We start from the raw sequence: 14,181 nt of genomic DNA on the forward strand, positions 1-14,181 counted from the left end.
CCCCCCTTATTAGAAAACCGTAGAAACTATACCGGACAGGGAATTGCAAGAATAAAGATCCCACCCCTTTTTCCACTTTTATCAAACAAACAAGAAGCAAACAAGGCCTTGATGATCGTCCATTGTTATCAAAATAATCATGATAAATCTCAGCCGACAAATCATGAACACTACTATCTTCCCAGTCAGCTTGTTGCCACGCTAATGGACGCGTGTAGAACACGTGCCGAGTCATACCGTCAACAAGTTGAACGGTCAGGATGTAGGATTGTAATCCTAGCCGACAAATCATGAACACTATTCTCCTCTTTCTTCATTAGGGTTTTATTATCACATCAGGTTGTAGGATTGTAACGAAAGGCAGCCGCATTGTTGCGGAGCTTGCAAGCGCAAACCAGGACCGAAAATGGTATTCTCTCTCTCTCTCTCTCTCTCTCTTTTAGTGAATCACTTCGACTTTCTGCTACAAACTCCTTTGATTGAACTGAGCTTGCTTGATCATCTGTGTTTGGTTTGCAGCCGTCGCACAAGACTTTCAAAATCAAGATTAAGTTGGCGAAGAAGATGAGGCAGAATAGGCCAATCCCCCACTGGATCCGAATGAGGACCGATAACACTATCAGGTTTTTTTTTTGGTTTGTTTGTAATCTCATATGGTCTCAGTTTATTGGAATTTCTAGTTCTCGTTTTGATAATCTCTGCTTTCCCCCTTTTTTCAGGTACAACGCGAAACGCAGGCACTGGCGCCGTACCAAACTAGGGTTTTGAGGTCGATGCGGATTTCTGCTTTTTGTTTACCTAATTAGTTGGATTAGGGTTTTGTTTTCGTTATGTTTCAATGAATTAACATCTAGAGCTTGTGCTAATCATTTCTCTATGTAATTCAACAGTTTTGTTTTTTTTTTTTTTCGGTTCTTCCAGTTAAGATTCCTATAGTTTCACGTTTGTTTTGGTATCATAATTTGTTTCCCAGATGGGTTTTAATTTTTGGTACTTTCTGCTTGATGTTGTATATTATCTGTGCTATATGCTTTAAACCAACATGTTAGAAGTGGCTCTTGTTCTTAAGCTGCAGCAGAGACATTGGTGATCAAAATCTAAAGTAGTTCTTTGAAGTTTTGATCATGTGCTCATAACTTAAACTGATTTCCTGGTTTTGCTTTTTAAATCTTAGCCTGAGAGAGTCCTATATCTTCTAGATAATGCATGCATACGAGTGATTATATCCTTATTACAGACTTCAATTATAAAGTTTAAAAAAAACATAAGTGAATTTCAAGTAATTTTCTGAACAACTCTATGGCCAGCCATCGTTTAGGAACATGTTCATACAAATAGTGCCTCAAGCCTGCTTTGACCACTTGGAGAAGATCCCTGGCATGTGCTTTGATCTCATCTCCTGTCACCTCACAACCAACTCCCACAAAGGTTAACCTGCTTTAGATTAAAAATAATTGAGGCCTCAGTTGATGAAGGCTCAAAGCCTCAAAACTAAAACCCCTGTGGCCCTGTTTGTGCTCTCAAATTAACAATGTAGCAGAACAACGGAAAAAGAATCAGACATCTAAGATGGGTTAAATCCATGGCCAAACAATAAATCAGATTCCACTATTCTCATGAAGAATTTACAAAACCCTTTCCCACACACCTCCTTATGAAATCAAACCTATAAATAGTTTGATGCGTTTGATGCGTTATAATATAGAGAAAGCTTAATCCCCAAAAGCACAGAGCTTGTCTCCATATAAATGACTCCTAAATCCTTAACCTCCCGGCCCACTCTCTGACTAGCACGACCATTGATATTGTGAAAGACTCAACAAGACTTTAGTTTAAATAACTGTACTTTCTAGTTTAAAGTGAGATGAGGCTTCACCAATAACATACGGTCTGCAACATAGTTAAATTAGTGTATCTCAATAATGAGAGCTATCAAACAAAACTAACATAAGAGAAAGAGAGAGAGAGAGAGCATTATTTATAGACAACTAATGCAATTCTTCCATCAAGGAATGCAATTATATTTAGGTCTTTGATTCCCTCAACTAACCTAATTGCCAAGGAATGTGTTTACACCTTAAAATTACCGATTGACTAGTAATAGTATACAAATCGAGTTCAAGTTGCAAAATGATCGGTCAGTAAGCCAAATTCCCTACGAGGAGAGTTAGTGAGACCAGAATGGTTGTAATCGTGAAGCACTCAATATTAATATTACTATTGGAGTGGGAACTAATCGAGGGATACGTGGATCAAGTAGTTCTGCAATCACCAAAGATGGTGCGTCTAAAGAATTCTTAATGGTGACACCATCACTATGAAAGTCAGAATCTAAGAAGTAAGAGGCATCTCTCGATCAATCAAAAACTTGTTATTTTAGTCCATTACTTTTCTTTACTTATTCTATTTTCCTTAGCGAAATCTTCTCTCCGACCATCGCGGTCATTGTGTCTGTCAAATTTTTTTTTTGATTCTTCTTTAGTGGTATGTCCTTTGTATGTACCATACGGATCTTTATCCAATTTACCTGCCCCTTAATTTCCTCAATTTCATTTAATAAGGGGGGTGGAAATGACCACCTTATCCCCTGTCCGAACACACTGCCTAGGTGGGGTCCACCTCCCTCTATTAGACGGAATTGAGAAAATTGACGGGCAGGCAAATTGAGGTGATAGTTTTCTTATGCCAATATTGAGATCAATAGAAATTCTTGATTTTATCTTTCAACTCTATCATTTGTTTTTGTGTTTTTTTTTTCACGCATTGCAATTTGGCCTTTAGAATTTAAAGTTAGAAGTGCGATCTTCTTCAAACTTTGAGTCTTGTAGACTCTGGCACTCCCGTGCTTTATATCACATATTGTTCGGTTACAATTGATCGATCAGAAGGTAGTCCAATTGTTTGAGTCACCGAAAAAAGAGCCAAATAGAATGAGTATTGGTTATTGAAAACAAAGGATTGAGATATCTAATAGGTCACTAACTCTTGGTGGGCCACACTAATGGGATAAAATCCCGACATAGTTTCCATCCTTCATAAAGACTTGTGTATAGAGCATCATCTACTCCTACAGGTTCATCCAAGGTGGGTGGTTGAAGGTTGAACCCTGGTGAGTCCCAACATCGTTTGAGGTTCCATTGAGATCAAGAAGATCAGATTGTTGTTTCGGCTAATCATGGCAAATACTAGTTTCAAATGAAAAAGAATAGAGTCCGAGAGGGAATTATTGCAAGTACATTAGGTGTTGTGCCAAGTATGACCTCGGATAAAGTGTAGGCCCAAAATGATCATAAGTGAGGTTGTGAAGAATGACATGCTTAGTCTAGGTCTTGTGCCAAGTATAACATCTGATAGAGTCTTTTGGAGGGCAAGGATCCATGTTATCGACACCATGTATCTGAGAGTTTCCTGATTCCCTGAGCTACACTCTTTCCTCTTACTTATATTTTTCATTTTCCATTACTTATTTTACTTATCCCATTTCTTCATTTTTAACATGCATTCCTCTTCATTTCTCTTACTTTGTTTTTGAAAGGATCCATGTATCGGATCCCATTTAGTTGGGATAAGGCTGAGTTGTTGTTATTGTTTTTGTTATAAGGTGTTGTTTCACTAATTTTCCATGAATTGTAAGGCAAGGAGTGAAACAAAGAACAGTACCCATGTGTCTATATGCTCATGACTCATCATCATTGGATTGCTCGAAGTAAGGTCTTGGGTTGGACTAGTATAGAAAGCTAATTGGATTTTGAATAGGTCCAAGCCCAAGGCTCAACTCAACTCAACTCCGATATAAATTTATGTCCCTAGTTTCTCACAGGATGGTTTGATATTTTATACGGATTTGGATCCTCTGTGGCCTGGGGTTGAACGGTCATCATGCTGTGTTTAACTCACAGGCCGTCACGTGGAATTGATTAGGTGAAGGCATTTGTGTTTATTGCATTAAAAGTGAAAAATTAATTCATGTTCCTCAATAAGAGGTTGAACTTAATAAAATTTGAGATTTAAGATAAAAAGAACTCTTCTGTCTAACCTTGCATCAAGGGAGAAAAGCATCAGGTCAAAAAGGACTCGACATGGTTCATTCTTTCACCCCCAAAGGGAGTAACCTAACCATGAAAAAACACATAAAGCTAAAGGTTCCCACCAAAAGAAAAATATAAAGCTAAAGGTGATCATCATCATCTGAGAGACTTGGAATGCTAGCTAGATTCCTGCAACTTTAAATAATGATCATGTGGGGGCATATCCTTTCTTAAAACTGCCCTATTGATCTTAGAAAGGCAGAGATTCCAGAGTTCAATTTCCTCTTCTGATATGATCATCATTTCACTTGAGTGCCTGATGGTGGAGATTGGCAAAACTGAAAAATGATGGGTGACAAGAAGTCACCCTAAAAGGCAAAACTCACATAAAGAGGACATAAAGTTAGCTAATGAAGAGAGGTAATAGTGGATGGATTGAAATGGCATAAAGGACCATCAAAGTGGAAAAAAGAACCATCATGGCCTCAAGCACTTAGAGAAGCTAATGACAACCAATAATAAGTAGGGTTTTTTTTTGTAGGGGATGGGGGAGTGTAGTAAGATGACCCCAAGGTTCAAAACCCAATACAGTATAAGGTCATTATAGTCCAATCATGTCCATTTGAGTTCTTTGATTGCAAATTCTAGATAGAACCTTACCCATATCAAACCCAAATCAAAGAAGATTTATATTGGGTTTCAATAAGTGGGTTTTTATATTTCCAGAAAAAATATAGGTAGAACTTTAACTGGTTTTGGGGAGACAAACCAATAATAATAAATAAATAAAAGGGGAAGAATTTGAGGAAAAGGACAAGAAGAAGAATTTTATAATGGGAAAAGTCATAAACAACTGAATAATTTTCTTCTTGTTTGGTGAAATAGAGGACTTAATAATGTTGATATAAAACAGAAGGGAAAACAGAATGTTGGAAAAGGATAAGACAAAATGATAAGCTGGTGAGTAGTACTTAGCTCCATATACTCAAACCAACATTGTTTGTACCTCTCTCTGTCTCTCTCTCTCTTGGCTTTTTGCTGAATTATGGTGATTTCTTTCCAGGTTTCAAGTTTGATGGCGATGAAATGGGCCCCCATTTACAATTGAAAGGTCCACTTGACACTTTACTTGGTTGCCAGGTGGATTGCAATTGTAATGCATTCAAAAGTTACTCCATGCATGACGTGCTTTGATGTTACATATACTTTTGGACCCATTGGCCATTAGTGATGATATGATTACCACATCAATGGATGGATGAGCTCACAGATAAACTCATGTTATTTGCTCTTTTGAGTATTATTTTTTTACAATGTTTAGCTTTCCTGGAGCTAGTGGTTGTGTCCAATGAAGAGAGTGGGAAGGAGAAAATAGAGTTTTTCCTGTAAAGGTGGAAAGAGACAGACTCAAGCTGAGCACGGTGCAAGTGCACCAACTTTTACCCTATTTTAAATTATCTAACCTAATTGGGCTTTCATTTTCATATAGAGAAGCGTCCATGCCTATGAAATCTAATGACAATAGGGTTTGAAAATTTGAATTGTAGTCTGAACCGTCTTCTATAGGTGGAGGAAAATTTTGTCCTTTTTTATTCATTACCATTATATGCTCTCCCTAGATTATATCGTTTCATAAGTTGCTATTGGTATGGCCTGGGAGTTTTCTCATACTTATCTTTTTTGGAGGGGGGGGGGGGAAGTCTGGAGAGTAAATGGAAGTTTTATTAAAGAGCAAGACATGAGGAGCTCAAGGCTTCCTCATTACATAAATTTTGAAGTTAAGAAGTGAACAGTGTCCAATCTATCTTACATGTCAATGACAAGGCCTTCCGAGGTAATTAAGGATCGAACATCGGTATTTACTTCCCTAGAAACTTAATCTAGAGTACATACTGCGAAGGAGGAAGCTAAGATCTTGATATCATGGATAATAAGAGAGATGTGAGTGGGAGGGTGCGTATGAGGGGAGTTGCCTTGTACAAGAGAGATGATTCTTTTCTTAGGTGAAGCTTCAGCTAGTGTCCCATTTTTTTTCCCTCTTTGTTCCCCATGAAATGACCTCTCTGCCTCTTATTTGGTTGAACTGATATGGGGTACTCATTGGGTGTTTTCTACCGATATAGCCTTTGCTATTGGATAGGAAATACCCTCCCCTTAATATTATTTACAGATACAACAACAACAACAACAACAACAACAACCATAATCTTATCCCAATTAAATGGGGTCGGCTACATGAATCCTATAGAGGCTAAGATAGTAGAAGAGATAAGAGAAGTAAAAGAAAGTAGAAGGAAGTAAAAAAAAGTAAAAAGAAGAAGAATGGAAAATAGGAAAGGAAAAAGTCGAAGCAGTAGTCGAAGCAGCATCCCAATGAACATTCCCCTACAAGGGGTCGGCTACACGGGTCTTTGTCTTCCAAACAACTCTATCTGTGGTCATACTAGGGTCGAGTCTTACCACATGCATATCCTTTCTTACCACTTCTCCAATAGTCATTTTAGGCCTGCCCCTACTTCTTTTATCTCGGTCAAACTGAATCTGGTCACTCTTTCTTACCGGTGCATCCCAAGGTCTCTGTTGGACGTGAGCATACCACCTCAAGCGGCTCTCACAAAGCTTGTCTTGGATTGGTGCAACTCCCAAAGTGGTTCTAATACAAGTATTCCTTACTCTATCTCTCCTAGTCTTGCCACACATTCTCCTCAACATCCTCATCTCTGCTACACTTATCTTATCTATGTTACTCTTCTAAACCGCCAAACATTCTGCTCCATAAGTTATGACTGGTCTTATTACTATTCTGTAGAATTTTCCTTTAAGCTTAATAGGCATGCGTTTATCGCATAACACTCCCAATGTACCTCTCCACTTCATCCATCCTACTTTGATTCCATGGGAAACATCATCCTCTATATCACCCTCTGTGTTAATGGTTGACCCCAGGTATCTAAAGCACTCATTTTGTGGTAGCTATCGCTCCTCAAGTTTCACCACTTCATCACTTCTCGTGGTTTGACTGAAGTTACACATCATATACTCTGTCTTTGTTCTGCTTAGCTTAAATCCTCGTGATTCCAAGCTTGACAATGTTTACTGATATACATGACAATGTTTCTTGCCTGAGAGCGGAGGTGCACTCTACTCAATATCTCTCCCCTCACTTAAAATGGCCTCGCTACCCCGAAGAAGAGAGATAGAAACTGGAAGGTGTGAGCGCAACCTTTAAAAATATAAGAAAAGATTCTCTAGTGGGGCAAGGTAAACGAGCATCTATGAGTCTATCCCTCTCCTCCTTACAGGAAATGACTTTGTTATCCTCTTATATACGGTACCATTTTGTCGTACTTCATTGATCCACTACGTCCCTATAAAAATATGTGACGGGTTCTCTTAGCAAGTAGTGTAGACCACGAGGAGGATAGAGATAGACACAGAGGTGCTAGTATACCTCCGCAGTTACGGAACCTTTATCCAAAAAATATATCTAAAAAATTAATTCAAGGTGGAATAAAATATTCTTTGAAGGACAGAAGCTGATTGGTACATTTGTCAGCGTATGAATTGATACAAGTCTCTGGGCTTTTCTTGAAATTGAAATTTTGTATATTTGCGTTTCCTTTCTTTCTTCTTTTGTGTTCCTTGTTTCTCTCTCCTCACTCATTTTCACTCTATTTGATTGAGTGAGAGACTGAGAGAGGATCTAGAAGAAATGGAATTTCCTTTCAGAGAAAAGGGGGATAAGGGATAGGCGTTTTAGATTTATCCACATTTGGAGAGAGAGAGAGTGAACTCTTCTCTTGTCACAATCGTTTAGTGTACGTGGTAGGTAAATTCCTTCACTTACTGTTGCAAGTTTTTTTTTTTTTTAAAATCAATTTGCTGGATTTTGAATATTGTATTATATTTGTCGGTAAACTGTCTTCCATCTTCTTCAGTTTCAGCTCTCTCTGCTACTCGTCTCCGCTCTTTTAGTAAGGTTTTTTTTCCCCTTTGGGTTTTTTATTATTTATAATTTATGGGTCTTAGGGATCCAAGGTTTCTAGAGATTCACGAGGGCTCTTGTGCTTTTTTTTAATTGATTTATAACCAGGTTTCTCTTTTTGGTTCTAAAATCTATGTTTATTAAGTTGATTCGATCATTCTTCTTTCTGGGCTTCACTTTTTTTAGTTGAATTGGATTGGTATTAGATCCGTCGGTGGACTGAGATGTTTGCTCATATTTTTCTTGAATTTTGTTTCTTATTTCATTGCCCAATTCATAATTTGTAGTAAGGCTGATTTTTAACCCCCTTCTACTATGATTCAGAATCTCCATATTGGTTCATGATTAGCATTTTTCAAGTTTGTGGTTTATACTACAATTCTATTACCAATTGAAAGAGATTTCCTTTTTCTACTTCATTTTATCTTTTATTTCAATACTTATGAGATGCTAGCATAATATTTCATACAAATCAAGTGGTGGTTTTTAATTTTTGGGCTTTCAAAATTTCCTTATCAATCATCAGTTTTTCTCCCCCATCTGTTTGAAGAAGTTTTCACAGGTACTTTATAAGATTTTCTTAATTGAATTTTGGTTGTGTAAATATTTTTGTTTTCCTCACAGTAGGATCAGCTTTTGAATCTTAGACTCCTGAAAAGCAATGGCTCATTCTGGGGTTCCCAAGGATGGAGGGGAGTTGAGAATTCATGAAAATGTGGATGAGCTTGCCACCGATTTGGCTGACTACATAGCTGAATTATCTGAGATATCAGTGAAAGAGAGGGGGTTCTTTGCCATTGCCTTATCCGGGGGTTCTCTCATCAGCTTGATGGGGTAAACGTTCTTTTGCATTCGTCATATTGTATACTTCCTTTCATTAATTTGGTTCGGTTTTGGGTTCTAAAATTCCTCCTTGGTTTTTTTTGTACTAGTGGTTCTAAAATCTTTTGTTTCGACCAGGAAACTATGCGAAGCTCCTTATAACAAGACAGTAGACTGGGCAAAATGGTATATATTTTGGGCTGATGAGCGTGTAGTGGCAAAGAATCATGTAGATAGTAATTATAAACTAGCGAAGGATGGGCTTTTGTCCAAGGTATATTACTGGAAATCATCTCTTTATTTACATTTTTCTTGTTAATGGTACGTAGCTTGACTGATCAATTGCTTCTTCACTCCAAATATATTTTTTTAAATGAGTGGGTTTTCTAATCAAAGAAAAACACATCTGTAAATGCTTTCGATCTCATAGCAGTCTGAATTTCCCTTTAGAGAAACTAATCCAGATCTGTATTCTATAAGGAAATGTAAGTATGTTGAAAGGCTCCACCTTATGATAAATTCTTATGTCAGTCTCTGTTAGATCTTATTCACAAAATTAATCTCGTAGAATGCCTTTTTCCAATTGCCAACTCGATGTTTGATTGTTTGAAAGGGACTGTCTATTCGATTATCATGGGTTTCTTTTGTATCTTTGTACCAGCTTCTAACTTATTTTGAAAAAATATTACAGTACACTAGGGTCCTTTTGCATTTTGGTAAATTTTGGATGAACTCTTGATGGGTTTCAGTATGTGGTTCTCATTGCTGGGGTATCTTTTCTAATCAGTGGAACATGGGACATGCACAAGCAGGACATAAGGTCAAGATAAGTGTAAGTCCAAATCATGAACCCAATGATGTTCTGACAAAGCAGGAATGATACACATAATGGATAAGAATATAAGATAACTAACTAAATCAGCAAAGGTTCACAAAATAACATCCATATGCTACCTTGCTTATAGTTTTCTCTTACCATTGTGACTTCAAGGAATTTCGAAGTGAGGGGTCATATTGTCTATGAATAATGAATAGAAATTTCTCCAATGAGTATAGATCCTGCCTAATAATGGAGATGTTGCTTCACTTGGCCTTTTGCTAACACCTTGGTTTGCAAAACCACAATGGAAATCTGTTATTAGAACTTGCTTTCTCACGTTAGAGCATCTGAGTTTATCATTTATTTGACTATTGAAAATTGGAATGCTTGTGTTTGTGTTTGTGTGTGTGTGTTGGTTTCTTGATGCTATGTTTCTAAATGCTGTACTAATCACATATTTGAAATTTTCACTCATATTTAACTAGCATCATGTTAGACCAATGGGATTTTGCATTTGGTCATGAAATGGAGTGGGGTCAGATATGAGATCTGCTATGACCTGCATCTGTTAGTGGTTTGCTAAAGTTAGATCCACTTGAAAATGTGGATTAGATATGGCTGGCTAGTTGAAGCTTTTATGTATTGGGATCCATATCTTGGAGAGGATAAGAGATGTAAGTATATGTTACATAGAGAGGTGCTTGAAGTGAAGCATGAGCATCCATCTGGATTTTTGGGTTGGATCTGGATCCATATGCTTGGATCTGAGCCTGGATTGGTGATGTAAAATTTGCATCTGAACTCAGATACATATTGTTAACACATGGATCCCGCAAATTTCCCATCCTCTATGTTGTTTCAAAACTTTGGACTGATGATACACAAGGACAGGAATGTTCCTGTACTGCTTAGTTACTATTGTTATTTAATCAATATAATATTTGAGGTTCCCCAGGAATTGAACCAGGGAAGATCTGATTTATATTGTCAGATGATCTGTAGTTTCCATACAGTTGCTGCTGCAGTTATTAACTTTTCTTATAAATCAAGAGTTCCTTTAACTAGTATCACAAATTCACAATGAATATAAATTCTCTTCATAACATGTGAGTCATAAGTAAGGTTGCTCCATTGTGACCAAGAGGTCATGGGTGTTTGGAAACAGCTTCTCGGTGAAAGCAGGGGTAAGGCTGTGTACATTATGACCCTCCCCAGACCCCGCAGTGGCAGGAGCCTTGTGCACTGGGGATGCCCTTTGGTTTTTTTTTACATGTGAGTTATGAGTAATTGGTATAATTTTTTTTTTCATATCTTAACTTCATTCCAATTTTCTTCTCAATTCCATTTTTTCCATACACAATGCATAATTATTAAGCCAACCCTTGGAAAAGAGAGGAAGAAGAAAAAACAAGTGAATGTCAGCTTACACCAAAGAAGAGAAGAAGAAGACACATGGAAGTTAACATTTAAAAAAAAAAAAAGAAGAAGAAAAGAATAAAAATGTTAGGTTTATGCGAAACTTAGCTTGAATAGGTACTTATGATATTCTTATCCCCCCCCCCCCCCCCCCGGAAATGAAAGCTTTTGATATGTTTTTAAACCCCTACACACCCTTCTTTTTGTACGTTCTTACAGTTTCATGCAAATTATGGTTTGCAGGCACCAATTTTAAAATAATAATACGATATGGATGATAGTATCTTGCATTTATCTGATCTGTGAGGCAATCTTTGGTATATTATAGATGAGGGTTATAGTAAGTATAGGAATGTGATTTAGGTGTGAAGTGCCACATTCTGAACCTGAATATTTTCCTTCACTAACTTTGACAGGTTAATATTATGAGCTTTCCAGTGAGAATGCTAGAATCCAACATTCATTGCACATATATTGCCCCCATAAAATAGTATGGGGATCATAAGCTTTTGATTTAATTATGTCACACTTATCCTCACGTGTATCTGAAATTGCCAGGTTCCAGTTGTCCCTGGTCATGTATACTCTATCAACGATTCCTTGTCAGCTGAGGAGGCTGCTAATGAATATGAGTTTGTCCTCAGGCAGCTAGTGAAGACCCGCACAGTTGCTGTGTCTGAGATCAGTGACTGTCCCAAGTTTGACGTCATCCTTCTTGGGATGGGCCCGGACGGGCATGTTGCCTCGCTCTTCCCAAACCACATGGCACTTAATGAGAAAGATGAATGGGTCACCTTTATCACTGATTCCCCCAAGCCCCCACCTGAGAGGATTACCTTCACTTTGCCTGTGATCAATTCAGCCTCCAATGTGGCGGTGGTGGTGACGGGTGCAAACAAGGCAGAGGCTGTACACTTGGCAATTGATAATATGGGGCCTGAGTGCCCCATGCTGCCAGCCCGAATGGTCTGCCCAACCAATGGGAAGTTGGTGTGGTTTTTGGACAGGGCATCTGCCTCTAAACTAGAGGATTCTCAGTGCACAAAATAGGGCCCAGCCTGATGCTCTGTGTTTGTGTATGTTGTAGAGGAATTTGCTGCTAGTTGTTTTTTCTGTCTTTTGCTTTTCTTTAGGACATTGGTTTTCTTGTAGATGTTTAATATAGGACATTGGTCTTCTTGTAGATGTTTAATATATATATATATATATAAATGAAGCCCAATTCTAAAGGCCCTTTCTGGCTGGGTTGTTGGGTCTCTTTTCAAGAATTGATGCAAAGAGAGGAAGTTAGTTTCATGCGAAGCGCAGTTGGTTTTGTTGGGAAAAAATTAGGCCTTTGTTCCTATGTAGTGAATTTCATTTTCATGAAATAATGTAGTATGTTCTTAGTTTTGTGCACATGTTTGATCCATACAGGTTCTTTATTTTCAATTTACTTGAACACATGTGGGAAAGAGGTTTTTTTCCCAACAGAAATTGTTTTGTTCATAAACTATTGCTATCAAGAGGATTTTGAGGTCTCATCCAAAGCTGAGACATTCTTTTATATTTGCCATCTGCAATGGGCTTATCAATCTTGATCAAGGGCCATAGGCTTCGCAATTTCGTTTTAAATTGGCTGGTTTGATTTAGAATTTAGCTTCATTCATCTTTTATTGATAAAACCATTTTGGATATATTATAGATTATGGATAGTTTTGTGCTTTATGTCAGGTTTAGACAAGTGAAGTGGTTACTATCTCCTCCTGTTGGCTCAGTTAATATTGATGGAGCCTCAAGTTATACTACTGGTCGTAGTGGTGGAGGTAGTATTGTATTGTTTGTGACCATATTTATTGCTGTATTCTCCTCCCCTTTTGGTGTTGCATCCAATAATATGACCCGAGTTTCGAGCTATATATGATGGCCAAAAACTTTGTAGTGACTTGGGGTTTTTTCTTTTTTGATGTTTTGGTTAAGTCTAAGGCATCTGCTGCCATGTTCTCTCATGTATTAGATGTGTTTAATGATTTCAAGTCTTTTTTAGATAAATTGGGTCTGCCTAGATTCAGTTTTCATTCAAATAGTTATGTTTGCCTCATTTTTTTTTACTGTTTTTGGGTGAAGGTGTATGTTTTTATCTTGTATGATGAGTTATTGGGAGTTATACAGGTATAGAGGTATAGTTCAAATTGTGGGATTATTATATCCCCATAAAGCCATAAACCATAGGATCTACTTTGTGTAAAATTTGATTCAAAAATAACAAAACTAGAGTAATTTAAAGCATGCCTTTCAAAACAATAAGATATTTGGTAGGTCACTAAATACTTAATTGGTTATGTGAGCCACATTAATGAGATAAAATTCCTTCCATTTCCATTTTGGACCATATAACCATGTTATAAATATCTCATACAATTTATGTTAATTTTTTTTTTGAAAATCATTTAGTTTGCAAAATGACTCTACTTGGATTTTGACACTTTAAAATGACATACTGTGGTGCCACATTTGTAAAACAAATTCATTCACTTCATTATATAGTTAGACAATTGCATACCTCATTTGAACAAAACTACCAATGCGGATCATGACGATTGTACATCATATATCGGTATAATCCATTCCATAGTCACAACTCATCCAAACTAGGGATGTAAACAGATCGGATTCGGCTCGGATAGTGTTATATCCGCATCCGCATCCAATTAGCTTTTGGATGGATTCGGATAGTGCTGAACGGATACGGACACGGATTCAGTTCGGATATTTTATCTGTTTACATGTAAATATAGCTTTTCGGATAGCTATAGTCTATCCGTATCCGTATCCGTTTAGCTTTCGGACGGATTTGGATAGTGCTAAACGGATACGGGCATAGATACGGAAACGGAATTCAGCTATTCATTTACATCCCTAATCCAAACTAGTGTATAAAGAGAGAATATACATAATAAATCAATTGATCCAACATAATGTCTTAGTTGTACTAAAGAGTAAATGTGATCATTATAAAAGAGTGTCTAGTTCTAACATAAATGATCAAATATATTGAATCTTAATTAATCCATGTTTGTAATAAGATATGCGTAAAGCTTTGGTGTTAAGCCCTTGGTCATCGGATCCAC

At 37.3% G+C, this 14,181-nt stretch overlaps 2 protein-coding genes across 2 annotated transcripts; both read left to right on the top strand.

Annotated features, from left to right (window-relative positions):
- Positions 1-360: 360 nt before the first annotated feature.
- LOC122664877 (60S ribosomal protein L39-like) lies at positions 361-789 on the top strand. Its single transcript, XM_043860901.1, has 3 exons — positions 361-409; positions 520-623; positions 720-789. The coding sequence occupies exons 1-3, from the start codon at positions 407-409 to the stop codon at positions 766-768; spliced, it is 156 nt and encodes a 51-aa protein (XP_043716836.1). The 5' UTR covers positions 361-406; the 3' UTR covers positions 769-789.
- A 6,920-nt stretch (positions 790-7,709) lies between these two features.
- Positions 7,710-12,190, top strand: LOC122663683 (probable 6-phosphogluconolactonase 2). The gene is made up of 4 exons (XM_043859303.1): positions 7,710-7,857; positions 8,641-8,847; positions 8,974-9,109; positions 11,630-12,190. The coding sequence occupies exons 2-4, from the start codon at positions 8,675-8,677 to the stop codon at positions 12,119-12,121; spliced, it is 801 nt and encodes a 266-aa protein (XP_043715238.1). The 5' UTR covers positions 7,710-7,857; positions 8,641-8,674; the 3' UTR covers positions 12,122-12,190.
- The last annotated feature ends 1,991 nt before the right edge of the window (positions 12,191-14,181 follow it).

The sequence above is a fragment of the Telopea speciosissima genome, chromosome 6 (assembly GCF_018873765.1).
Source record: "Telopea speciosissima isolate NSW1024214 ecotype Mountain lineage chromosome 6, Tspe_v1, whole genome shotgun sequence".
Lineage (NCBI taxonomy): Eukaryota > Viridiplantae > Streptophyta > Magnoliopsida > Proteales > Proteaceae > Telopea > Telopea speciosissima.